The 27,530-nt window shown below is 50.1% G+C and overlaps 1 protein-coding gene across 1 annotated transcript in view; it reads left to right on the forward strand.

Moving 5' to 3' along the window:
* The window catches only part of GLUD1 (glutamate dehydrogenase 1), a 37,623-nt gene extending 19,744 nt beyond the window's left edge, over positions 1 to 17,879 (forward strand). The window contains exons 5-13 of the mRNA XM_036265016.1: positions 201 to 295; positions 4,426 to 4,605; positions 5,535 to 5,672; positions 5,868 to 6,005; positions 6,608 to 6,688; positions 7,822 to 7,945; positions 8,724 to 8,815; positions 15,058 to 15,120; positions 16,625 to 17,879. Coding sequence (XP_036120909.1) covers positions 201 to 295; positions 4,426 to 4,605; positions 5,535 to 5,672; positions 5,868 to 6,005; positions 6,608 to 6,688; positions 7,822 to 7,945; positions 8,724 to 8,815; positions 15,058 to 15,120; positions 16,625 to 16,744 — 1,031 coding nt within the window. The 3' untranslated portion in view covers positions 16,745 to 17,879. The remainder of the gene's footprint in view (positions 1 to 200; positions 296 to 4,425; positions 4,606 to 5,534; positions 5,673 to 5,867; positions 6,006 to 6,607; positions 6,689 to 7,821; positions 7,946 to 8,723; positions 8,816 to 15,057; positions 15,121 to 16,624) is intronic.
* The last annotated feature ends 9,651 nt before the right edge of the window (positions 17,880 to 27,530 follow it).

Raw genomic sequence — 27,530 nt, forward strand, 5'->3', positions numbered from 1 at the left:
GTGGGAGAAATGTTCATGTAACACTGTGTGTGTGTGAATCTGGTGGTGAAACATTTCATTAGTGTTTTTATGACTTCAGTTACCTAAGTGAAATCTAGTTTCCTTGCCATGGTAGCTTTGTTACAGAGAATTACAAGGATCTTTGTGTTTGAGATGAGTTTGTCTTCAACCTCAGGTGATGCCCTTTCCTTGCCCCCCAGGTCCGGGCATTGACGTGCCTGCCCCAGACATGAGCACGGGCGAGCGGGAGATGTCCTGGATCGCCGACACCTATGCCAGCACCATCGGGCACTATGTGAGTACCCCAGCAGGCCCAGCCTCATTCGCTGTCTGCAGGAATAACATGTGTGTTGTATGTGGAAGCAGAGACGTCACCGGGCTCATCTCCCCGCCTTGCATCATACCTTGACGTCCACGTTATTTTACTTCTGTGTCTATTCTTAACGTATAAATGTAGTGAACACGGATTGACTTTAACTTACATGCCTCCTATTCTGGATGCTGGGGTGGGACCCTCAAAGAGGGACCACCTCCCTGGGCAATATACTGTCCTAAGACACGAGAAAGAAGCATTCAATTCTAACTTTTTCCTCAAGAACTTTCATTTAAAGAGGAATTGAGACACATAAGCAAATAGGTTGTGGAGATCGTGGTACAGGGTGGGGTCACGGTTTCTGAAACGGTGCGGAGATCGTGTGGTACAGGGTGGGGGTCACGGTTTCTGAAACAGTGCGGAGATCGTGTGGTACAGGGTGGGGGTCACGGTTTCTGAAACGGTGCGGAGATCGTGGTACAGGGTGGGGGTCACGGTTTCTGAAACGGTGCGGAGATCGTGGTACAGGGTGGGGGTCACGGTTTCTGAAAAGGGTTTCCTGGAGGAGGTGTTGGGGCTGGATGTTGGAAATGGGAAGAATTGGAACATAGGGAGGTGAGGGCGGAGGAGGAGCAGCAGAGCCGGGGGGTCTAAGGTGAGGCATTCTTAGGAAGGGCTGTGTGAGGGTGGAAGGTAAGTGGACTAACGCAACAACATTGAAGCCTGGCGTTTTGTTTGTCCTGCTGGTCGGATGGGAGCCTCTGATGCTGCCCTCCCTCCAGGGGGTGGGCTGGAGGCAGCGTCAGGCTGAGCCAGAGCAGAGAGCCTCCCCTGTGGTCAGGACCGCGGGAGCCGGGCAAGCATTGGGCCGAGATAGACCAGCAGGATGGGCAGGGCCTGTGGGGTCGAGGCAGACGATGCGGGGTCGGAGGGAACCGGGAGGACCCCAGCAAAGCGCTGCCACGAGACAGAGCACAGGAAGGGGGGCACGTGTGTGTCCCTGGAAAACAGACATTCGAGGGGGAGGAAGAGGAAGGGAGCTGAGAGACGTCCATCTAAAACGCATGGGGCGTGCCTGCTGTGCGCAAGGCTGCGGTGAGCAAGGTGCTCCTTGCAGGGGGTGGATACTAGGAGTTTCCACGCCATGGAAACAACGGGAGCCTGGCGAAGACTTTGGGGATCAGATTAGAAAAGGCTCCTTTCAGACACCAACTCAAGTAAGGGCGGGGAGGGTTACAGGCAGAGGGACGCACCAGGCTGAAGATTCCAGTGTGCTTGAGGGGCACTTGAGAGAAGCCCAAGGGGCCAGAGTAGAGGGCCAGACTGTAGGGCCTAAGAGGCAGCAGATTACCGCCCTATCGTGACAGCGGGCTCCGCCTGTGCGCACGGATGTGGACAGGTGAGGGCGAAGTGTGCCTTCTCAGCCTCACTGCAGCAAGCATGGGATGGCAGGCAGGGCCCGAAGGGCCCAGAAGGAGCGGCAGCGCAGGCCTGCTCGGCCTTGGAGGGGCGGCCACGTGGTCGCAAGGGAAGTGCTCCACTAGAGGGGGGTGCGAGCACGGGCGTGTCCGTGTCGTGGGCGTGGAGGGGGAGGGCTTTCAGACGGGAGCAGCTCAGCAGCTGGCTGGTCCTGGGGGCGGGCGCCGCGGGGGGCAGGGTAGAGGGGAGGTGGGCCATGAGAGTAGTCTCCACTTGACAGACAGGACAACGGAAGGACGCTGCTGTCCCAAGAAGGGGGGTGTGGTCCATTCTGCACACTGAGTGGCTCTAGGCCACAGGCGCCCGGGCAGGGCCGGCAGGTCAGAGCACAGCAGCCGCTCGAGACTCCACAGGAGTTTTGGTTTTGACTGTCATTCCCAAAAAGGATGTTTTTCCAGTCACCTTTTTCTATTCGGTGAGCTCTGGGTTTGTTTTCCTCTTCTTTTTTTTCTTTTTAAGCAAGACACTAGACTGAAGAGTACACAGTAGTGGACAGGATCTTGTTCATAGCTCATTCTCAGTGGTGACAGCGAAAGAGTGCTGTGGGCCCGTCAGCTGGCACCTCGGGGTGGCCTGGGCACGGCCTTCCTCCTGTGGGCCCGTCAGCTGGCACCTCGGGGTGGCCTGGGCACGGCCTTCCTCCTGTGGGCCCGTCAGCTGGCACCTCGGGGTGGCCTGGGCACGGCCTTCCTCCTGTGGGCCCGTCAGCTGGCACCTCGGGGTGGCCTGGGCACGGCCTTCCTCCTGTGGGCCCGTCAGCTGGCACCTCGGGGTGGCCTGGGCACGGCCTTCCTCCTGTGGGCCCGTCAGCTGGCACCTCGGGGTGGCCTGGGCACGGCCTTCTCCTGTGGGCCCGTCAGCTGGCACCTCGGGGTGGCCTGGGCACGGCCTTCTCCTGTGGGCCCGTCAGCTGGCACCTCGGGGTGGCCTGGGCACGGCCTTCCTTTTCAGAATGATGGGAAATTCAGAACCAGGACTTAGGTAAGGAGCCACAGTTTCTGCCACTTGTTTGCAGACGTGGACCTGGACCAGGTAGCTCCCTCTGCCAGGCCCCCCCTGGAGAGCCCGGTGCGAGGAGACTGGCCCTGCCTGGGGAGCGGGCGGGCACCATGCCCGGCCTGTCAGCGCCAGCATTTGCATTTCTGTTGTTCAGAAGCACTTGGCATAGACTTGCAAGTCTGTATTCATAAGTATTCATTATTCAAGGGGGAAAACTGTGGGAAAACTACTCATTCTGTAAATCACTTTACCAGGCTACTTTTAAAAAATTACTTTTATTTATTTATTGTTGGTAATTATATGAGTAACAACAATTCTCAGTTCTCTCTTTAAAAATATTTAAACACTAGAAAAAACACCAGACCACTTTCTACCTCACTGCTGAGGACATCTGCGGGGTCGGGGCGAAGTGGGGCTGGTTCTTGTTCCCGTGGTGGCAGGTCGCCTCCGTTATTCAGTAGTCTGTCTGTACTTCAGCCATGATGCACAATGCTTTCTTCACTTTATATTGATTTCCTGTATGTAACAGGACTATCTAGTTTCTCTGTCTCACTGATCAATGTGTCTATTCTGCCCCAGGTGCTACAGTTCATAGTACATTTGAAGCCTTCCCAAGACCTTTCATCTTTTTCTAATTACACTTGTTTGGGAACAAGCACACATGCACACAGCTCAGTGTACTGAAAGGTGGTGTGAAGACTTACCCTCCCACTTCACTTCCCAAAGTGAACCCCTGACACCCCAGTACTCGACTCATGTAGGTATGGGCCTCGATGCCTTACCCATGTGTACTTTTTGTTTAACCCAAATGAAACCATACTAAATATACAAAAAAATTGAATTTCTCGAAGTAGAATTTCTGGGTTAGTGGGCATTCTTATTTTGGTAGGTTTTCTAAGTTGCCCCCTTTTTTTTTTTTTTTTTGTACGTGCCCCTAGCAGGAACTGAACCCTGGACTCTCTGGCCCGCAGGCCGACGCTCCAGCTGCTGAGCCAAACCAGCCAGGGCTGCCCCAAATTATTTTGATTTCTTTTTTTAAAGTGGCATTTTACTGAATTTGTAGATTCATTTGACAAAAGAATATCTTTACAACATTTAGTCTTTACATCCAAGAACACATAATGCCTCTTCCTGTCCGAAGCTCTGTTTGGGTGACATACTTGAGTCTTTTTATTTGGTACGTGCCCCTTAGCGGGAACCGAACCCGGGACTCTCTGGTCCGCAGGCCAGCGCTCCAACCGCTGAGCCAAACCGGCCAGGGCCATACTCGAGTCTTAATGGTAGATGTTAAGACACTTAAGGGTGGGATGTACCCTGACTTAGTGAGGCTTAAGTCTTTGTGGAAGGAATAATACTTTTAAGCTGAACTGTCTCTATTTTTGCGACATTGTATTTGAGGTTAAATTCCTAGATGCCGTTTCTCCACTGGGAAGTGTGGTCACTTTCATACACTCCTAGGAGCAGAACCTGAAGCAGCTGTGTGGCTCCTGATGAATGCACACCTCGGGCACACCCTCCTGACGAGCGTGTTCTCGTTCAGTACGAACATGTTGCTTTAATCCTTCATTTCACTGGTTCATCATATGGAATTCTCCTTGAGGGTTCATCTTTGAAGTCGGACTCTCCTCTTGCAGGACATCAATGCCCATGCCTGTGTCACCGGGAAGCCCATCAGTCAGGGCGGGATCCACGGACGAATCTCTGCCACTGGCCGGGGCGTTTTCCACGGGATTGAGAACTTCATCAATGAAGCATCTTACATGAGCATTTTAGGAATGACACCAGGGTTTGGAGATAAAACATTTGTTGTTCAGGTACAATTTTTGTTTCTTAAAGAATAACTGATCATATATATACATACACATGCACACATACATATAGTAAGTTTTTAAATGTTTTTAGATTTGCAATTTTTAACATGTTTCTTGTGTATCTCTTAAGTTTTAGAATGGTGGTTTTCAGAGTGTCACATCCTTTATCGTTTGAACCATTGTGATTTGTGTGACTAGACTCATTTAAGTGTCCCGGAGACATAGGAAACTGTCACAAGCTTCTTTGCTCGATATTTAAATTGAAACTGTATCCAGAAGGGGAGTGTCTTAAACTGTTCAGAGTGCACACAAAGAATTTGTCTGGTATTTGGTTATTTTATTTAGGAGGATTAGGTTGAGTGCTACTTTAAAATAGAATTCATATTCCTCCCAATTCGTGACTTACCTTTTTTGTATTTTTTCCATTGATTTTTAGAGTGAGTAGAAGGAAGGAGTGAGGTGGAGAAAAGGAGAGGGAAACATTGATGTGAGGGAGACACATCAATTGGTTGCTTCCCGCATGTGCCCCAACCAGGGCCAGGGATCAAACCTGCAACCCTGCGGTGCAAGGGACAACACTCTAACCACTGAGCCACACTGGCCAGGACAGTGACTTGCCTTTTTATGACCATAGCACTTCTGGTCATGAGGACCTGGTGGTATGGTTGACACCACTGTCATTCGTTAGAAATCAGCAAGGCTGCACTGGCTCAAGTCAAGGTCTCCTTATCACAGGCGACAAAGGGTGGCTCCACATTATTCAACACAGACATTTATTGTTGAAGAGGAACCGCTTAGTTCCTTGTTTCTTTTGGCAAAAGGATGTTGAGAATTGCTTCTAACAGAATGTCAGGCGCATTGGGCGGCATGTGACTCTTCCATTTACCTGTGGTGAGAATGTGTTTGTGCGCCGTCCGTCCTTGTCCCTGCAGGGATTCGGCAACGTGGGCCTGCACTCGATGAGATACTTGCATCGCTTTGGTGCTAAATGTGTTGGTGTTGGTGAATCTGATGGGAGCATATGGAATCCAGATGGTATTGACCCAAAGGAACTAGAAGACTTCAAATTGGTATGTTAATCTAATAGCAGAGCAGTTTAATTATCCTGAATATTGTAAAGTTGCTATGAGTTTTATTTAAATTTATTATTCTTTTAAATGTAACTCAAAGAGTCTTAAAGATAACTTCGCTTCATATCATAGACACCAAGTGTAAACATTTAAACTCTGGTGTGGCTGTTAATTCTGATGTTCAATTAATCACAGCAACATGGATCTATCCTGGGCTTCCCCAAGGCAAAGCTGTACGAAGGGAACATCTTGGAGGCCGACTGTGACATCCTGATCCCTGCTGCCAGTGAGAAGCAGCTGACCAAGTCCAACGCGCCCCGAATCAAAGCCAAGGTAAACGCAGAGAGGGGCTGGGCTCGCCGTCCGATCCCGTGGGCTGACGTGGGAGGGCAGAGAAGAGTGTTCATTCAGGGCAGCCTCTTTTTTACCTCTTCTTGGGGATATCATGCACATACACATACGATATAATGCACCCAAGTGTGCAGTTCAGTGGCTTCTAGTGTGTTCTGAGTTGTGCACCCATCACCATGGATTTCCTCTTAAACCATACTTCCTAAAAGTGGTCATGGAAATAGAAAGGTGAAAAATAGTTTTATATACTTTGCTTTAGAGCAAGATGGCTTTTGTTTTTGCTTTCAATTTCAGAGATAGGAAGGGAGAGAGAGAGGTATCAATGAGAGCAAAACATCTGTTGGCTGCTTCCTGCATGCCCCTGCTGAGTATCAAGCTCAAAACCCAGGCAGGTTCCCTGACCAGGAATCAAACCCGTGATCTCTTGGTGCAGGAGGCAGTGCTCCCCTGGCCAGGGCAACGTTCATTAATTCGCTAGGAACTCAAATTGCTCTCTCTCCACCTGCCTCCCGCCCATACGTGCACATCTCGTGCTCAGTGGGGGCTTTGGTGATGGGTTGTATTGCCCTGTTCCTGGCTTACAGATCATCGCCGAGGGTGCCAACGGGCCGACAACTCCAGAAGCTGATAAGATTTTCCTGGAGAGGAACATCATGGTTATTCCCGTAAGTCATCTCTGTGTGCCAGTTTTTATATGTGCTTGGAATCAGAATTGTTTTTGCAAGGAATTAGGGGGAGGGGCCGTTCGTTTCCCATGCTGTAGTGAATTCATCTTTAGTTTGCTTTTTTTTTAAGTGAATCTCTTCCCCCAAATCTCAGGCCTTGAGAATCCTCACCCAAGGGTATTTTTCTATTTATCATCAGATAGAGTGCGAGGGAGGGAGAGACTGAGGGAGAGAGAAACATCAATGTGAGAGAGACACATTGATTGGTTGCCTCCTGCATGACCTGACCAGGGCTGGGGACAAACCGCAACCGAGGTATGTGCCGCTGGCTGGCATCAAGCCAACGACTCATTCGTTGGTCCCCAGGCCAACACTCTAACCACTGAGTGAAACCGGCCAGGGCTTTAGTTTGCTTTTAAGAAAATAAAATAGAAGCATGATTGTTAGTGTCAGTTTTCACCTGAACATTTTCTTCTAATTTCAAGCTCTTTCTTGAGTATGTCATTAGCCTTCTTAAGAACCTGATTACATACATGTGTATTGTGCTAGAAATACTATTCTGACTTAAAATTAAAGATTGCTTTTATGATTCCCAACCTTCTACATTTCAAATGTTCCTGCTGCTATACGCAAAACTAATATGAGGAACACAAGTTGGGTGTTTCAGTGAGTAAGCATGAGGTCTATACCAAAAGGCTATTGAAACTTGGAAGTTAGTGTGGGCTTAGGGAGCATTTTGAAGAACCCCTTTGCTGAAAGCACTTAAAAATTTTGATGTAACAGAACTAGACTGCCCTGAGGCGGTGGCAGAGGGGCCATCCTCTGGCGAGAGGCCCAGGCGACCCGCTGCCGCCGGCAGCGCTAGGTCAGAAAGCAGTCACAGGAGAAGAGGCTCTGACCGTAGTTTATTAAATGCTTGATTAATAAAAAGTAAAAAAACTCAGATGGATTGGGAAGAGGTGTTGCTAAACTGAAGTGTGCCGTTCTTGATACTACCTAAGATACATTCGGAAGGTTTGAAGCCTAGTCCGCTTTGATATGAAAATTGAGATCTTACCTTCATTGTAAGCTTTTATTTAAAAACCACTGTCTCCCCACATGTTCCGTGTCTTCTGTTGCATCCTCGTGTCCAGGATCTCTACCTGAATGCTGGAGGGGTGACCGTGTCTTACTTCGAGTGGCTGAAGAACCTGAATCACGTCAGCTACGGACGCCTGACCTTCAAATACGAGCGGGACTCGAACTACCACCTGCTCAGTGCGTTCTGCCGCTCCTGTTCTCCAGAGTAATCTGTGGGCCGGCTGGGGGCTGGAACAAGCGTAAACTTAAGACGAGTTTATTTATTTATTTGTAATCCTAAGGAATTTAAATTAGTTTCATTACAGAAAAGTATATTATTCTATCTCATGAGTCTTAGACCAAAATACACAATTTCTATATGGATAACCAATATATTAGCTCTTTTAAATATATTTATAGTCAAATGTTTGTTCTGTGGTACAATGATCCGAGAACATGATCTACAGGTTGGTAGTAGAAAGGGTGTCGTTATAAACCGGGAACTGCTGGTGCGCACCCCACTTCTGCCTCCGGTTGCTCTTAGTCAAGGCCTGTTAGCTCGAGAATGCCCAGTGTTCTGGAGGACAATGCTGGTTTCCTTTGACAAGAGCGGCTGCAGAGTTCACAGCAGAATTCTCATCAAGCTGAAATAGACCAAGACCTCCAACCGAGCGTCTTTGCTCGGCCCCACTCAGTCTGGGCGGGGTGACCCGTCTGCTTCCCTCTTCTTCCCTCTGCGTCTTCTTCACAAAGAGCCCAGGGAAACCCTGGCAGCGGGTGCCATGGAAACAGCCGCGACCTCAATTCGCTTGTGCCGAGGGAGCGGGCAGTGCTGTCGGGTGGCAGCCCCTCACGGCACTGCTGTTGAGGCTCTGGACTGAGTCTGCAGGTTGTGAATATAGCTTGGGACAACTTTCTGTGCTACTTTATTATTGTTTGTAACGAGCATTGTCTTATCGTCTCTTGGCTTTCGTAGTGTCTGTTCAGGAGAGCTTGGAGAGGAAGTTCGGAAAGCACGGCGGGACGATTCCTGTCGTGCCCACGGCAGAGTTCCAGGACAGGATATCGGTGAGTGTGTGCCGACGCCCTCCGCACGCTGCCTCTGCAGACGCAGGGAGCGCCCTGGCTCACCGAGCAGCTGCGGCTCTGGCCCGGGGCTCTGGGTGCAGAGGCCCCACGGTGACGCGGCTGTGGCGGCGGACGGTGGTTCTGCCTCCGCCTCGCAAGCTGCTGAGGATGGGAAGTGCGAACTAGAACTGCGGGGATCGGAGTCGCCGGACGGACGCAAGTGAGAGTGAGAGCAGATTGGAGAGGCACTCACGCTAAGTAGCAGGCGGCAGGGCAGACGGACAGTGCAGACCGGCCACAGAGGGCTCCCCACCGGGAGACGACTGCAGAGAGACAGGTCGGGGGCATAGGCCTAGAAAAACGTTCAACCTCACTGTCGAAGAATACAGGTTAAAGTAAGGTTCCTTTAGTCCATTAATCTGACAAGAACAATAGACCTTATACTCTTACCGTGTCTGTAGGAAGCATTTGTACCTTTTTTCTTTTCTTTTTTTTTTTTTTAATTTTTTTTTTCCTTTATTGATTTTCGAGAGAGGAGAGGAGAGGGAGAGAGAGAGAGAAACATCAATGAAAGAGGACATCGACTGGCCGCCTCCTGCATGCCCCCCATTAGGAATCGGGCCCACAACCTGGGCATGTGCCCTGACTGGGAATCGAACCTGCGACCTCTTGGTGCAGGGTCGACGCTCAGCCACTGAGCCACACCAGCTGGACTGTACCTTTATTCTGATAAGAGTGCTAAGTTTGACTTAACTGTCATATACAGCATAAAAATGGCTCAGTTATAATGTATCTTCTTATGAAATAAAACATTCAGTCATGGGAATAAGACTATGTCAGTGGTTTTCAACTGTTGTCACCTTAGGCAAACATCAACTAATTACTAAAACTCTGTGACACACCAAAAATATTGAATTTTTTGCCGATCTGACAAAACAAAAGGTATAATTTTGATCCATTCACACTGGACAGTTATTGTTGTGTTGGCTGTTGTCATTTTTCCATTTGACAGTCTAAGGGAAAAGGGCCAGTGCCCCTGACTGAAGAGTCGGCACTGCATGTTCTAAGATTCTGGTGGCACGCCAGCGAGAATCGCTGGGCTGGACTGAAACGTGGCGAAAGTTAAGGGCTTGTTTGGAAGATGCTGTAGCCACTCTGGGTACTATCTCTTCCCCCGAATGAATCTTCCTCTGTCCCAGAGCCCTGTCTCTGTCGCGATTCCTCTCTCAGAAGTGCCCTGACCCTCCCCTTGCTCAGGTGTCTCTGCAACCTGCGGCCTCCCTGAGGTGCCCCCTGCCAGAGCTGCGTGCCTGCTCACGCCACAGGTGCCCTGGCAGCGCCGCTGCCCTTCGGGGGGCTCCTGCTCCTCCCAGTGGCCACCCCAGGTCCTGGCACCTGCCTGGCACAGGCCAGTCAATCAGAAACCTCCAGAATACAAAGATGGCAGCAGCTATGATGACTTTGATCTTATCCTTTCAAAAGAATCACCCAATGCCCAGCCGGTGTGGCTCAGTGGACTGAGCGTTGTCCCATGGACTGAGAGGTCCCGGTTCGATTCCCTCCCGGTCAGGGCACATGCCCGGGTTGCGGGCTCGGTCCTCAGGGAGGGAAATACAGGGGGATATTTCTTCCTCACATCGATGTTTCTCTCTCTCCCTTCCTCTCTCTAAAAAATCAATAAAAACATATTTTTCTTAAAACATGTTTAAATAAAATAATCGCCCAATAGGTTGGTCTCCCAATTTTCAAATGCTCTCGGTGCTGCTGGTTTTAGACGCCTGTGCTGTTTCCCACCTCTTACTTACTGTAGGAGTCTCGTAATGAAGTGCAGCTGAACAGCAGTTCTTTTCCAGCTCCTTCCTTCCACCTCCCCTTCCCCAGCCAGTCTGGCCCTTCCAAGACCTAGCGTCTCTCACTGTCCCTCATCACCACCAGTGTCTTCAGTTTCCTCTGTATCTGACTTCAGTTCCATGCTCCGTCATCACAGTGACTCCCTACTCCAGCTTTGCTTCATCAGGCCCCCTTGTTAACACCTGAACCCTGATAAAATCCAGACCTCTGCCCACTGCATGCCTGCCCCCTGTGGCTGGAGGCTGTGCATGCTGTTCAGATTCTAACCACTAGCCTCGGATCAGCCCTCAGAGCTGCCCAGTGTGATACTTTTCCCTGTTCCATTTATTTTCTCATCTCCTGAATGGATGTCCTGTCTGCTCCTCTCTCCTGCGCTCCAGCTCTGTGACCTGGTTATGCTCACAGAGAAAACTGATGCAGTCGGAGAACTTCCTCGTGTGCCCAGGTCCTGGCATCTTTCCTGCCCTGTGTCATCGCTCCTCCTGTTACTGAGCGACTCTCTGCCTTTCCAGCTGAGCCTCAGTCTCGCTCTGGGAATTGGATGGTCCATTTTCAACTTACCGAATGCACAGCTCAAGCAGATTGTCCCTCTTCTGAGCGTCCATCCCTCCCTCTGTGCGGTCATTGCTGTCAACGTACCGAATTGTCCTCTTCTGAGCGTCCATCCCTCCCTCTGTGTGGTCATTGCTGTCAGTGTACCGATGTCCTCTGCAGCGTCCATCCCTCCCTCTGTGCGGTCATTGCTGTCAGCGTACCGAATTGTCCTCTTCTGAGTGTCCATCCCTCCCTCTGTGCGGTCATTGCTGTCAGCGTACCGAATTGTCCTCTTCTGAGCGTCCATCCCTCCCTCTGTGCGGTCATTGCTGTCAGCATTCCGAATTGTCCTCTGCAGCGTCCATCCCTCCCTCTGTGCGGTCATTGCTGTCAGCGTACCGAATAGTCCTCTTCTGAGCGTCCATCCCTCCCTCTGTGTGGTCATTGCTGTCAGCGTACCGAATTGTCCTCTGCAGCGTCCATCCCTCCCTCTGTGCGGTCATTGCTGTCAGCGTACCGAATAGTCCTCTTCTGAGCGTCCATCCCTCCCTCTGTGTGGTCATTGCTGTCAGTGTACCGATGTCCTCTGCAGCGTCCATCCCTCCCTCTGTGTGGTCATTGCTGTCAGCATACCGAATTGTCCTCTTCTGAGCGTCCATCCCTCCCTCTGTGCGGTCATTGCTGTCAGCGTACCGAATAGTCCTCTTCTGAGCGTCCATCCCTCCCTCTGTGCGGTCATTGCTGTCAGCATACCGAATTGTCCTCTTCTGAGCGTCCATCCCTCCCTCTGTGCGGTCATTGCTGTCAGCATACCGAATTGTCCTCTTCTGAGCGTCCATCCCTCCCTCTGTGCGGTCATTGCTATCAGCGTACCGATGTCCTCTGCAGCGTCCATCCCTCCCTCTGTGCGGTCATTGCTGTCAGCGTACCGATGTCCTCTGCAGCGTCCATCCCTCCCTCTGTGCGGTCATTGCTGTCAGCGTACCGAATAGTCCTCTTCTGAGCGTCCATCCCTCCCTCTGTGCGGTCATTGCTGTCAGCGTACCGAATAGTCCTCTTCTGAGCGTCCATCCCTCCCTCTGTGCGGTCATTGCTGTCAGCGTACCGAATTGTCCTCTGCAGCGTCCATCCCTCCCTCTGTGCGGTCGTTGCTGTCAGTGTACCGAATTGTCCTCTTCTGAGCGTCCATCCCTCCCTCTGTGCGGTCGTTGCTGTCAGTGTACCGAATTGTCCTCTTCTGAGCGTCCATCCCTCCCTCTGTGTGGTCATTGCTGTCAGCGTACCGATGTCCTCTGCAGCGTCCATCCCTCCCTCTGTGCGGTCATTGCTGTCAGCGTACCGAATTGTCCTCTTCTGAGCGTCCATCCCTCCCTCTGTGCGGTCGTTGCTGTCAGTGTACCGAATTGTCCTCTTCTGAGCGTCCATCCCTCCCTCTGTGTGGTCATTGCTGTCAGCGTACCGATGTCCTCTGCAGCGTCCATCCCTCCCTCTGTGCGGTCATTGCTGTCAGCGTACCGAATTGTCCTCTTCTGAGCGTCCATCCCTCCCTCTGTGTGGTCATTGCTGTCAGCGTACCGATGTCCTCTGCAGCGTCCATCCCTCCCTCTGTGCGGTCATTGCTGTCAGTGTACCGAATTGTCCTCTTCTGAGCGTCCATCCCTCCCTCTGTGCGGTCATTGCTGTCAGCGTACCAGATTCTGTCTTACAGATACCTTCATCTTGGTCCCACTTCCTCTTCCTGCCTTGCCGTTCTACTTCCCTTATTGCAGCCTCCTTGAGAAGTGTATGGAGCCCTGAGCAGTGGTTAGAGCATCGGCCTGCGGTTCAGAGAGACCCGGGTTCGGTTCCCGCTAAAGCACGTACCTCAGTTATAGTTTGTCCCTGGCCCTGGTTGGGTCGTGTGGGTGGCAGCTACTCGATGTGTCCCTTTCACATTGATGTTTCTCTCTCTCTCTCTCTTCTTCTCTCCCTCCCACTCTCTGAACAAAAAATGGAAAAGTGTCCTCGGGTGAGGATTAAAAAATATATATATATATATGGACTCTGTGTCCAGTTCTTCTTCTACACTTGAACCTACTCCTGTGCCCATCGCTCCACTGAAGTTGTTAAAGCTGTTCTAGTCGAGGTGACAGTACCACCAGCACCACCAGGTCCAGTGGTCATTGCCCAGTCCTCGCCTGCCATCGCCGTCTGCCGGGCTGTCACAGTGCTCCCTTCCCCTGAAATGCCCTCTCCCCTTAGGCCCAGGACCACACGCATCTGGGCTTCCTGCCCCACTAGCCATTCCGCCCTGTTCCTTCGCTGACCCTCGCGGCCCTGCACTGCCTGCGCTGGGCTTGTCCCGGCCAGTTCTGTCTGAGTTCATCCTAACTTGATAGAACTAAATAAAGTTTAAACCAAATGTTTCCTAGTTGATACAAATGTTATAGATATATACCTTCTTAATTGAATTGTGTTAACTGGATGACGTTCAGCATAGATACCTTATATTGGTGACCCACTTAAAGTTTTAATCTAGCATGTCAAGATACGTGTTTGATCACTATGTATGTCATGTTAGGAGTGGTGGTGATAGTTAACTGTCCCAAAATGAGATGACTGGCATAGGAAAGAGATTATATCCTAGCTCTAAAAATAGCTATTGGTGAACTTGGTCAACTTCTCTGACAGTGTCCTCATCAGTAGAACCAGGGTTAGTGAGGGCTGCTGACATCCATCCAGCTCTAAAAGTTGGTGACACTGCTGAGTGGAGAGTCAGGAGTGTACCCCAGAGCTGCCCCTGGGGGTGGCAGGGGCTGTGTGGCTGGGCCCAGGGGTGGCAGGGGCTGTGTGGCTGGGCCTGGGCATGGCAGGGGCTGTGTGGCTGGGTCTGGGCGTGGCAGGGGCTGTGTGGCTGGGCCCGGGCGTGGCAGGGGCTGTGTGGCTGGGCCTGGGCGTGGCAGGGGCTGTGTGGCTGGGTCTGGGCGTGGCAGGGGCTGTGTGGCTGGGGCTGTGTGGCTGGGTCTGGGCGTGGCTGGGGCTGTGTGGCTGGGTCTGGGCGTGGCAGGGGCTGTGTGGCTGGGTCTGGGCGTGGCAGGGGCTGTGTGGCTGGGCCTGGGCGTGGCAGGGGCTGTGTGGCTGGGCCTGGGCGTGGCAGGGGCTGTGTGGCTGGGTCTGGGCGTGGCAGGGGCTGTGTGGCTGGGTCTGGGCGTGGCAGGGGCTGTGTGGCTGGGCCTGGGCGTGGCAGGGGCTGTGTGGCTGGGTCTGGGCGTGGCAGGGGCTGTGTGGCTGGGCCTGGGCGTGGCAGGGGCTGTGTGGCTGGGTCTGGGCGTGGCAGGGGCTGTGTGGCTGGGCCTGGGCGTGGCAGGGGCTGTGTGGCTGGGCCTGGGCGTGGCAGGGGCTGTGTGGCTGGGGCTGGGCGTGGCAGGGGCTGTGTGGCTGGGGCTGGGCGTGGCAGGGGCTGTGTGGCTGGGGCTGTGTGGCTGGGCCTGGGCGTGGCAGGGGCTGTGTGGCTGGGTCTGGGCGTGGCAGGGGCTGTGTGGCTGGGCCCAGGGGTGAGCACAGAGACATGAACGTGGAGCCTGTGGTGTGGTGGCACTTCTGGTTGGCTGGCGCTCACGTCACCCGGGCCTCGTGCCCTGTCCTTGCAGTTTCACCATGTGAGATCGCACTTCATGAGTATTTGTTTGCTATCAAATACAATGAAAAATAAATTATGGTTAAAATACAACTACCTAATTAGGCATGAAGGTATTATGGAGAAATTGGAGTATCTTTATAGTTCTTTCTGGCTGTATATTGACTTAAGAACCCTTTGTGCTCACACAGGTGGAGCGTGTTCGTGCAGTTTTATTAAATGTCTGTTCTCTCCCTAACAGGGGGCGTCTGAGAAAGACATCGTGCACTCTGGCTTAGCCTACACCATGGAGCGTTCCGCCAGGGTACGTGTGCCGCGTGCGCGTCTGCTGGGGCCGAGGGCCGGCAGCCGTCACCAGCCCTCGCTCGTGGGGAGGAACACAGGGAGCGGCGTGGCCATGGGAGACGTCGTCTGTTCACACGTCCTCGTGTGTGCGGCAGAAACGTGTGCTTTTCCCATCTTAAGTGATAAACATTGTTTCCGGGTCTTCGGTGTATTTGCCAGGCCATGGAGATGACGTGTAACACCGAGCAGGAGGAGTGACGTCTGGCAGGGAGGTAGATGTCAGGTAGTCGGCCGAATTGGACGGCCGCTCAGCGCATGCTCCGCTGTAGCCACAGGAAGCCGCCTCTGATTTAAACAGAAGGTTTTGACCACTCGATTCTTATTTCAAGAATTTAAACATAGTTTAAGTCCTAATTTCTAATTTCTTCTTGAGTTCAGATTCTGTCTGCTTGGATCTGAGTTGAAACAGCACACACATATTAAGAAGAAGGTTTTTGAGATGCCCCTTGGCAGCCTGAGCACTTGCCCAGCTGTGCCGTCAGCACCCCTGACTAGAGAGCGTTTTCCTCGCTCCAGTCTCGGTTCTTGGGAGTGACCGCAAAGTACGCAGAACGGACTCCCTCCGATAGCAGGGTGTCGGGGGGCACAGACACCCACACCTAGAATTCTCGGTTCTTGGGAGTGACCGCAAAGTACGCAGAACGGACTCCCTCCGATAGCAGGGTGTCGGGGGGCACAGACACCCACACCTAGAATTCTCGGTTCTTGGGAGTGACCGCAAAGTACGCAGAACGGACTCCCTCCGATAGCAGGGTGTCGGGGGGCACAGACACCCACACCTAGAATTCTCGGTTCTTGGGAGTGACCGCAAAGTACGCAGAACGGACTCCCTCCGATAGCAGGGTGTCGGGGGGCACAGACACCCACACCTAGAATTCTCGGTTCTTGGGAGTGACCGCAAAGTACGCAGAACAGACTCCCTCCGATAGCAGGGTGTCGGGGGGCACAGACACCCACACCTAGAATTCTCGGTTCTTGGGAGTGACCACAAAGTACGTAGAACGGACTCCCTCCGATAGCAGGGTGTCAGGGGGCACAGACACCCACACCTAGAATTCTCAGTTCTTGGGAGTGACCACAAAGTATGAAGAACGGACTCCCTCCGATAGCAGGGTGTCTGGGGGCACAGACACCCACACCTAGAATTCTCAGTTCTTGGGAGTGACCACAAAGTATGAAGAACGGACTCCCTCCGATAGCAGGGTGTCGGGGGGCACAGACACCCACACCTAGAAAGCTGAAGGGCAGCTTTTTACTGCTGCCCAGACACTGGCTTGTTTAATTCCAGCGCATTAGTCCTTCCTGGCTGGGGTTACTCTGCGCCTGAGTAGCTCCCCTTGGGCTGCCCACGGCCTGCACTGAAATGGTGACGGGTGGCTTGTACCCGCCCACAGTGCCTGGTGTGTGGGTGCCTGGATGCTAGAGTTGGGGTGGTCTTCACTGCTTTTTCTGATTCCTCTCAGCAAATCATGCGCACAGCCATGAAGTACAACCTGGGGCTGGACCTGAGAACAGCTGCCTACGTCAACGCCATCGAGAAGGTCTTCAAGGTGTACAACGAAGCCGGCGTGACCTTCACGTAGGGCGGGGCAGCCATGCTCCGCCGCCTCTGCCTGTCCGTCGCAGACCTGCACGCTCACATGTAACCGCCGACCTTCCTCATCCTTCCTAGCTAGTGGACACCGTCCTCAGCACATCCATCCCCGTCAGCCCGAGTTAGGGAATCGTGTACAGAGCTAACAGTAGGTGCCAGAGAGCCCTGTGGGTGCTTTGCCTTTACATAGAGTCCCTTCTACCTGGCTGCCCCGCCCCGCCCCGCCGCCCCCACGCAGCTGTGCGGGACACCTGTGGCCCACGGCCGTCCATTGCTCGTTGCTCCAGCTCTGGCTGAGTCTGAGACGTGCTGTGACTTTGACGCGTATAGAAGCAAGTGTGTGGCATTTCCCGAAGGCAGCGTGGTCCTGGTCCTCAGTGAGTTATTGGTATTTCATATCAGCAAAAGAACTCAATTCTATAGATGGATGGCAAACACAAATAAAAGCTGTTTTTCCTTATGCATTTATTCTTTTAGAATAAAACAAGTACATGCTGCTGTAATAAAATTGCCTTTAATCACTCAATAAGCCTAACCTTGACTCCAGCGGTGAATGCCTATAAACATGAAAGAAAAAGCTAGTATTTTTATAACACAAAACTGTCATTTATAGCCCATCAGTAGTATATTGTCCAACAAATCAGAAGCCAGTGGGTGCTCAGTCACCCTTGCGCATGGTCCTGAGCAGCAGATGACAGAGGCCGTTTCTGTTAAGACCGTTGGAGTCTATTAACCACGTTTATGACATTAGTCCAAAGGATGCAGTAACCTCCTCATGTTAATTGCTCTTCTCTTCAAAATCTATTGTGTTGACTGATTGAACAATAATTCAAGTAGTATCCCAGAAAAAACCACCTGGCTGCAGCTCTGAGCATCGCAATAACGGCCCTGACTGTGGGTCCTCTCCAGGGGCCTCCCCCAGCCAGCGTCACCGGCACGGCCGGGGCTGGTGGGGTCGTGTGCGTGCTTTGCCAGGGCCTTCTGAACAGCAGTGTCTCGATGAAGTGCTAGATATTTATGTAAGAATGAGCTTTTTCTTTTTTAACAATAATATCCTTTCAGAAATTTCTAACTACTTTGTAACTGCATGACTTAACCTGGTGATAAAAGCAGTTATTAAAAGTCTACCTTTTCCAAAGTTTATGTTTCTTTTCTGTTTCTATATTAAAAGTGTCTCTTAGATGGTAAAAATGCAATTAGGTTTCTGAAATTTTTGATGCAACCACCTGATAACATTACTTTCCACTGTATTGTGAGTGATCAGACTTTGTTGTTGAATTCTTTTGTTTCGTTCTGTTGAACAGTATAAGGGGCTATTCTTGGGGAAGAGTTTCTAGTGCTTAAAGCTGATGTACTGAAGTAATTTTTAATGCTTTTTTTTAATGAAGGAAGTTTTCATTGATTAGGATTTGCTTTTTTTTAATTTTTTAAAATCCTAATCAAGGATATTTTTCCATTGATTTTTAGAAAAAGGGGGAGAGAGAGATAAAAACATTGATGAGAGAGAACATCGATTGGCCACCTCCTGCATACCCCCCCCACTGGGGACCTCTTGGTGCATGGGTCGATGCTCAACCACTGAGCCACACCTGCCAGGCTAGGGTTTGTTTTTAATAAATTAGCCACACGTCCTGGTTTGTGTAGCTCAGTGGTTAAGTGTCGTCCCATGCATCTAGAGGTTGCCAGTTCGATTCCTGGTCAGGGCACGTGGCCAGGTTGCAGGCTCGATCCCCAGTGGGGGGCGTGCAGGAGGCGGCTGGTTGATGTTCTCTCTCACATCGATGTTTATATCTCTCCCTTCCTCTCTAAAAGAGTCAATAAAAACCTATTTAAGATAATAATATTTTAGGACAGAATCCTAACCATAATCAGCAGAAGTGGATTCGAGACCTGATCCCACCTATTACTTAGCTGCCGAATCTGGAGCATGACTTTGAGCTCGGCTCTGCTTCGCCCTGGTCAGGGCGGACGAGCAGGCCCGTGGGCAGCGAGCCCACACTCCCGGTGTCTGCACTCGGGCCGAGCACGAGCAGGCTGGAGGGAGGCACGACCAAGTCCCGGGCAGCACAGGACTGGGCGGGCGTGGGTTCCGGTCCCGGGCCAGCAGGGGCACGTCTCAGTCCTGGCCTTGGCTGGCAGGCTGGCAGGAGTTGGGGGTTTGGTTTTTTTATGGATTTGGTGACGTCGAAGTGTGCTCCTGGTGTTGACATTAGAAAGGTGGTGATGCCATGAAAGAACGTACACTAGTGTCCACTCGCTGGCTCCTGGAGTAGAGCTGGAAATTCTGGTCGTTCAGGTGCCTCGTGGACCCCACACTAGCACCTTTTCACCCCGATAGAGGGAGTGTAGGGAAATGAGAGGTAAAAGCTTGTTTTTGAGTTTTTTAAAGCTGTGCTTCTCAATTCCTTGGGTTGGTGATCTACTTTTTTAAGAAAAGAGCCTGGCCCTGGCCGGTTTGGCTCAGCGGTTAGAGCGTCGGCCTGCGGTCCGGAGAGACCCGGGTTCGGTTCCCGCTAAGGGCACGTACCTTGGTTGCAGTTTGTCCCCAGCCCTGGTTGGGTCGTGTGGGTGGCAACCGCTCGATGTGTCGCTTTCACGTCGATGTTTCTCTCTCTCTCTCCTTCCTCTCTCTCCCTTTCACTCTATCTGAACAAAATATCAAAAAATGTCCTCGGGTGAGGATAAAAAAAGAAAAGAGCCTGGCCCTGGCCAGGTTCCTCAGTTGGTTGGAGCATTGTCTGGTACACCAAAAGGTTGTGGGTTCGAGCCCTGGTGGGGCGTGTTCAGGGAGCGCAGCAGCCAGTGTTTCTCTTCACGTGGATGTTTTTCTTTCTCTCTTCCTCTCCCTCTGAAATCAGTAGACATATCCTCGGGTGAGTATTGCACAATAAAAAGCCTGGCATCTCAGCTCACAAGCTCTAAGTAGATTCCTTGCCTGCTCCTCACGAGGCCGTCGTGGTGTGGCTCGGGACAGGCCACGTCTGCGGGCGCACGGGGACCTGCACAGCGGCTGTGCCTCAACGTGGCGTACGGCTCGTCCTTGCGTCTGTTTCTCCGTCAAAGTTTACACATAGTGTAGGGAGTTTCTCAGTCTCAGCACTGTTGACATTTCAAACCATTTGTTTTGGGGACCATCCTGTGCATTGTAGGATGTTCAGCACCCCTCACTTGTGGTCATCAAAAATGTGTTCAGTAAAGTTCAACATAAGGAGTCCAGTCAGTACTGTAATAACTATGTATAGTGTCAGATGGGTAAAAAGAATTATCAGGATGATTTCATAAATTATATAATTGTCTAGCCAACATGCTGTACACCTGAAACTAATATAAAATAATACTGACTGTCACCTGTAGTTGAAAAAAATTACAATGAAAGGAAATGTTGAGTGTATTCAGATAGCCAAATGTCCCCTGAGGGGCAGAGTCGCTCCCTGTTGAGAATTGGTGGGAAGCAAATCGTCCTGCCGTGAGTGATAGACAGCTTGTCCCCTCTGATTCGGGTACTCGACTCACCATCTTCCACTCCCCAGAGCCAGCTACTTCCAGAAATTTTAAATATTTTTGTTCAAATCCTTTGCCCATGTTTTAAAATATTTTCTCTTTATTGATTTTATTTTATTTTTTATTGATTTTAGAGAGAGAGTAAAAGAGAGAGAGAAACATCAATGAGAGAGAACATCAATTGGCCACTTCCTGCACACCCCCCACTGGGGATCTGGCCCACAACCTGGGCATGTGCCCTGACCAAGAATTGAATCCGCAACCTCCTGGTGCATAGGTCGACATCCAACCACTGAGCCACACCAGCTGGGCATCCTTTGCCCATTTTTTATTAGGTTATGTATTACTTTATTGCGTTGTGAGAGTGTTTTATATAGTCTGGATGTGTGACTCATGATTTGCAAATATCTTCTCATCTATTTATCTTTTTTCTTTTTTTTTTTTTTGCATTTATCTTCAGATAGAGCGGGAGGGAGAGAGGAAGGGAGAGAGAGAGAGAGAGACATCGAGTGGTCGCCACCTACACAACCCATCCGGGGCTGGGGACAAAACACAACCGAGGTCCGTGCCCATAGCGGGCATCCAACCGGGGCCTCTCTGGTCCCCGGGCCCACCTCTACCCGCTGAGCCCAGCTGGCCAGGGCTTACGTAAGGATTTTTATGTAAAATATACATCCTCGAAGAAACGGAGAATATCACAAACATGAGCCAGATGAAGTCTTGAGGAAGCAGAGATGGGCGATTCTGAGCGTGAAATACATGATCGTGGAAAGAAAGCTAAAGGAGAAGCTGAAGAGCAGGAAGAGCGAGTGGAGACAGCACCTGGGAGCGCAGGGGACAGCCGCAGAGGCGTCCTTCCAGACGTGTGTCCGCGCTCCCCGCGCGCACACACCAGAGGGGGGGGCTCGGATGCGAGAGGAAGACAAGGGGAACGAGAGGAAGACAAGGGGAACGAGAGGAGCCGGCAGAGCCCTGGCACAGACCGCCCACGCTCTGCTCCGGTGCGGAGGACACACCCAGTTCTCCGCCTCTCGGGACCTTGTCTTGTAATCCTCACCTGAGGACAGTTCCGCATTGATCTTCAGGTAGAGCGGGAGGGAGAGAGAAACATCGAAGTGAGAGAGACACATAGACTGGTCGCCACCCACACGACCCCAACCGGGGCCGGGGACAAACCACAACCGAGGTACGTGCCCTTAGCGGGAACCGAACCTGGGTCTCTGGACCGCAGGCCGACGCCCTAACCGCTGAGCCAAACCGGCCAGGGTGGAAGTATTATTCTTTTATATGGAATGCTATTTTAAAAAGCAGTAACGAAATACATGAAATAGTAATAGTGTTAATATAGAATAAATTTGTAGATGTGTTTTTCCATTAAAAAATAAAAGTATAGCCCTGGCCGGTTTGGCTCAGCAGTCAGAGCGTCGGCCCGTGGACCAATGAGTCGTGGGCTTGATTCTGGTCAAGGGCACAGACCTCGGTTGCAACTTGTCCCCGGCCCTGGTTGGCCTTGTGTGGGAGGCAGCCACTCGATGTGTCCCTTTCATGTCGATGTTTCTCTCTCTCTCTCCCTCTTCCTCCCTCTCTCTCCCTTCCACTCTATCTGAACAAAAATGGAAATATGTCCTTGGGTGAGGATTAAAAAAAAAAAGTAGACTAGTGGTTACCAGGGGCGTGAGGGCGTGAGGAGTGAGCACTTAATTTTTTCTGAGGTGGTGACAGAGTTTTGAAACTAGAGAGAAGTGATGGTTGCACAACATTGTGAATACACTAAATGTCACTGAATGGTGTGTTATATAAATTACTTCAATTAAAAATAAAGGATGGGCCCTCGCCAGGTGGTTGGGTGGTTAGAGAGCCGTCCCACTATGCCCAGGCTGAGGCTCGGTCTCCAGTCAGGGCACGGACAAGAAGCAACCGGTGAAGGCATGAACAGTTGGAACTACAGACCAGTGTCTCTCTCTCTCTCAAAATCAATAAATTTAAAAAGAATAAATAATGGAAAAAAAAAAAAACCCATCAACTTAAAGTTGAACTTCAGGGACCGCCCAGGGAGCACCGCAATGTCGCCCTGTGAGCTGAGTGGACACGGGCGTCGCCCTCCCACCCCCACCCCCCGCCCCGGGAAAGCCTGCGGCAGAGGTGCTCGTCCAGGGCAGTGTTCTCAGGCAGTCACGGGAACCTGGGGGTGTTTGCGCCTTTGCGGCTCTGCAGTAGGTCCCGGAGCTGTGTCACGAGCCACCGCCTGGGTCCTGCAGGTCTCCCCTGATGACAGCAGGGTCAGCAGCATGGCGTGGGGGCCCATAGGTTAAGTATACTGTGCCCGTGTGAGGCAGGAGGCTGTGGTTGCTGGATATATGATTCTTGGTTGACAGTCTTGTTTTCCCAGCACTTTGAAAAGTCATCCCATCTTCTGGCCTCTATAGTTTCTGATGAGAAATCACCTGCTAATCCTTTTGAAGCTCCCTTTTTATGTGATGGCTTGTTTTTCTCCTTCTGTTGCAGGATTCTCTGTCTTGCAAAAGTTTTGTTTGTTTGTTTGTTTGTTTGTTTGATCCTCACCTGAGGACATTTTTTGACATTTTGTTCAGATAGAGTGGGAGAGAGGGAGAGAGAGAGAGAGAGAGAAACATCAACGTGAAAGGGACACGTCGAGTGGCTGCCACCCGCATGATCAACCAGGGCCGGGACAAACTGCAACCGAAGTACGTGCCCTTAGCGGGAACCGAACCCGGGTCTCTCCAGACTGCAGGCCGATGCTCTAACCGCTGCGCCAAACCGGCCAGGGCTGTCTTGCAAAAGTTTGATTAGGATATACCTAGTTGGATTCATTGAGCTTCTTGGAACTATAGATTAATGTTTGTCATCAAATTTGCTGTTTTCAGCGATTCTTCAAATAATCTTTCTGTCACCTTTTCTTTTCGCCCTGGTACCCCATTATGCATAAGGTGGTGCTCTTGATGGTGACCCACCGGTCTCAGTCTCTACGTCTCTTTCTTTCTTTCTTTTTATGTTTTGCTTTCTGTTCCTCAGGTTGAATAACTTCACTTGACTTATCTTCAAGTTCACTGATTCTTTCATATGCCTGCGTGAATCTGAGGTTGAGCACCTCTGATGAATATTTTATTTCAGTTGTACTTTTTACTCTAAAATTTCTATTTTGGCCCTGGCCGGTTTGGCTCAGCGGTTAGAGCGTCGGCCTGCGGTACAGAGAGACCCGGGTTCGGTTCCCGCTAAGGGCACGTACCTCGGTTGCAGTTTGTCCCCGGCCCTGGTTGGTCGTGCGGGTGGCAGCCACTCGATGTGTCCCTTCACGTCGATGTTTCTCTCTCTCTCTCCCTTCCTCTCTCTCCCTCCCACTCTATCTGTACAAAAAAAAAAAATGGAAAAATAGCCTCGGGTGAGGATTAAAAAAAATAATAATAATAAAATTTCTATTTTGTTATTTATTATCATTTCTTTTTATTTGTATTCTCTACTTGCTATTGATCTTATATTTCCTTTAATTCTTTAGGTGTGCTTTCTTTTAGCTCTTTGAATGTGTTTAAAATACCGGGTGGGGCAAAAGTAGGTTTACAGTTGTGGATATGTGAAGCACAGAGTTTATCCTTGTATAATTATTTATGAATTATTGTATTATTTTCCATATAAACAACTATAAACCTACTCTTCCCCACATTGCAGTTGATTTGAATTTTTTGTTTAGTTAGTCCAATTTCTGGGCTTATTCAGGCACAATTCCATTTTCTTCTTTTAAAGGGGTCATCATTTATTTCCTCACCCATCTTGTGACCTTTTTTTGCTGAAAACAGGACACGTTAAATAACAATGTGGCACATCTGGAAATCAGATTCCACACCCCTCCCCACCAGATTTGTTGTCGTTGCTGCTGGTTCAGTGACCTTTCTGAACGAATTCTGCTTTTTGTTGCTGCTGCTGTGTGTGGCCACTGAAGTTCTTACTCAATTTGCTTAATGGTCAGCTAATGATTGGACAGAGATTTATTTAAGTATCTAGAACCAGTAAGTCTCCCTCCCAAGAGACTCTGTGCACCTGTTGAGTCTCCCCTTCAACCCCTAGCCAGGCAGTTAACATTTTTCCCTGTGTTTTCATTTCCTGCTTGCACGGAGCCTCTAGGATAGTCAGAGGTGAGCGCTTCAAGCTTTCTCAGATCCTTTTCCTTTTTTTATATGTGATGGTATTCTTCTTTTTTTCAATTTTTATTCATTTATTTTTGTTACGGATGTTTCTCCTTTTGCCCCTCTAGATACCCTCGCTTTCTCAGATCTTTCCTGAACACATGCACCGTCCTACAGATGTACATGGCCTTCTGGATTCCCAGGAATGGGTTGGAATTTTCAAAGACCCTACGGACATTTTATTCCGCAGTTTTTCCTTTTAAGCTCTTTGAGCCTATTGTTGCAAACGGTTACCCACTACCTCATGCAACCACCAACTTAGAAAAGCGCTTCTAAGCGTTTCATGACAGACAGAGCAGGGAAAAGGTGTCTGCATTAGGTGAGCTCCTAGTCAGGACAAATAACGGCAGCCATGCAGTGGGCCTTCCTAGGAACCAGTCATGTTAAATAACGACAGTTCTCTGAGAATGAGGCTTCGAAGGAACTCCAAAGTCATGCTCTCTCCAGTAACTGCCAGGTTGTTGGTTTTCAAGGTTCCAGTAGAGCTGGAAAGGGGGGATTTAGAGGCAGATGAGAACAGAATACAGCAAGTTAAAACCATGACAAACCTGGATGTTCTTAACAAGATTTTGTATGTTTGTTTTTCATTTATTTTACTGACATAAATATTCCATTGATTGCCATAAGACTTCAGTTAATTTCCAGAGGTTCATTCTGAAAATATATATGTGTGTGTGTGTGTGTGTGTAATTTTTTTTACCAGTTTTTTTTTTTTTTAGTCTTTATTGTTGGATGTAAAATGTATTACAGATGTTCCACATTTTTCCCCCATTGACCCCCTCCTCCTCCCCTCCCACTTTTCCCACACTATTGTCTGTGTCCATTGGTTATGCATATAAGTTCTTTGGTTTATTTCTTCCCACCCCCTCAACCCCTTTCTCTTTGAGGTTTGTCAGTCTAGCAATGAACTTGTGCTTCTTAATCCCTTCAACCTTTTCACCCATTCCCCCAACCCCCCTCCCAACTGGCAACCAACAGAATGTTCTCTGTATCTATGAGAATGTTGCTGTTCTACCTGTTCATTTTGTTTGTAGATTCCATTGCCGATAGATATGTATTCATTGCCATTTTGTTTGTTCATACATTTTATCTTTTTCTTCAAAAAGACCCTTCATCATTTCATATAATAATGGTTTGGTCGTGATGAACTCCTTTAACTTTTTCTTGTCTGGGAAAGTTTTTATATGTCCATCGATTCTAAATGACAGCTTTGCAGGATAGAGTAATTTTGGTTGTAGGTTCTTGGTTTTCATCACTCTGAATATTTCTTGCCACTCCCTTCTGGCCTGCAAAGTTTCTTTTGAGAAATCACCTGACAGCCTAATGGAAACTCCTTTGCAGGTAACTAGCTGCCTTTCTCTTGCTGCTTTTAAGATTCTCTCTTTGTCTTGAACCTTTTGCATTTTGATGATGATGTGTCTTGGTGTGGGCCTCTTGGGGTTCATCTTGTTTGGGACTCTCTGTGCTTACTGGACTTGTATGTCTGTTTCCTTCACCAAGTTAGGAAAGTTTTCTGCCATTATTGTTTCAAACAGGTTTTCGATTTCTTGTTCTCGCTCTTCTTCTTCTGGCACCCCCAAGATGCGAATGTTGGCACGCTTGAAGTTGTCCCAGAGGCTCCTTACACTATCCTCATTTTTTTGGATTCTTTTTTCTTTTTGCTGTTCTGATTGGGCATTTTTTGCTTCCTTATATTCCAAGTCGATGGTTTGCTCCTTGGATTTACGTACTCTATTATTGAAGCTGTGTAAATTATTCTTTATTTCAGTTACTGCCTCCTTCAATTCTAACTGTGTATCCATGATTTCTAACTGGTCTTTTTTTATGCTCTTGAGGCCCTCCCTGAGTTCACTGAGGTTCTCACTAAGTTCATGGAGCATCCTTATAAGCAGTATTTTGAACTCAGTATCTGTTAGGTTGCTTATCTCCCTTTCGCTTAGTTCTTTTATTGGGGTTTTGTTCTGTTCTTTCATTTGGGACCTGTTTCTTTGTCTCCTCATTTTGGCTGCCTCCCTGTGTTTGTTTCTGTGTATTACTTAATGAGAGGTATGGGGCTCGCTGAGACCAGATGCTGCTCGTTTGAAAGAATTTAGGAAAAACCTGAAGCAGGATCCAAGATAGGCCAATCCTGTGGTTAAGCAAGTGGCAACAGCTGGGGTGGGCCTGAAAGTTGGGTGGGGTGGGGCGGGGCCTCATGGAGTCACCAGGGCGGGGCTACCAGGGTGAGCCAGGTTGCTGGAGTCCCAGATATGGCGACTGTCTGCCGCCCCAGGGAAGGGCTCACCAAAGGAACAAAGGCCTCTGACAACACGTTTGTCCCCGAGAAAGCCCCCTCTCCAGCCCTCGCTCCAGTGCCAAACAGCTCAGTTCTTCCCTGTATGTCTCTGGCGCCCCTCGAGCTGCCTCCCCTCCGAGCTTAGAGGGAGAGAGTCCGATAAGTCCGTGCGCGGGTCCTTTAAGGAGCTGCCTGGGGCTCTAGCCACTTCAGCCTCCCTGAGCCTCAGTTCCCGCTGGTTTTACAGCCATAAGTTATGGGGACTCTCTTCCTGGCACTGGGACCCTGATTGGGGCGCCTGGTGTGGGACGGGGACCCCTCAGTCCCCAGGAAGGACCTTCCCAGCTGAGGTCTCCTCCTGATTTTTATCCGCCACACGTGGGTGTGGGACCAGCCCGTCCCCTCCGCCCTCCTACCAGTCTGGATGTGGCTGCTGCTTTAATTCCGTATTTGTAGGACTTCCATTCAGCTTGATTTCAGGCGGTTTTGAATGATGGTTGTTCTGTAGTTTAGTTGTAACTTTGATGTGGTTGTGGGAGGACGCAATACCGCGTTTACCTACACCGCTGTCTTGCTTACCAGTTTTCTCATTACTTTTACGGAGGAGAGGATTTTTGGAGGTCTTTGCTCCACCATGTTCTCTGGCATCACTTTCTATTGCTTTTTAATATATTTTTATTGATTTGTTTTTAGAGAGAGAGGAAGGGAAAGAGAGATAGAAACATGGATGCTAGGGTGTAACATCCATAGGCTGCCTCCTGCACACCCCCGCTGGGGACTGACCCACAAACTGGGCATGT

This window comes from Molossus molossus, unplaced genomic scaffold, assembly GCF_014108415.1.
Source record: "Molossus molossus isolate mMolMol1 unplaced genomic scaffold, mMolMol1.p scaffold_m16_p_17, whole genome shotgun sequence".
Taxonomy (NCBI): Eukaryota; Metazoa; Chordata; class Mammalia; order Chiroptera; family Molossidae; genus Molossus; species Molossus molossus.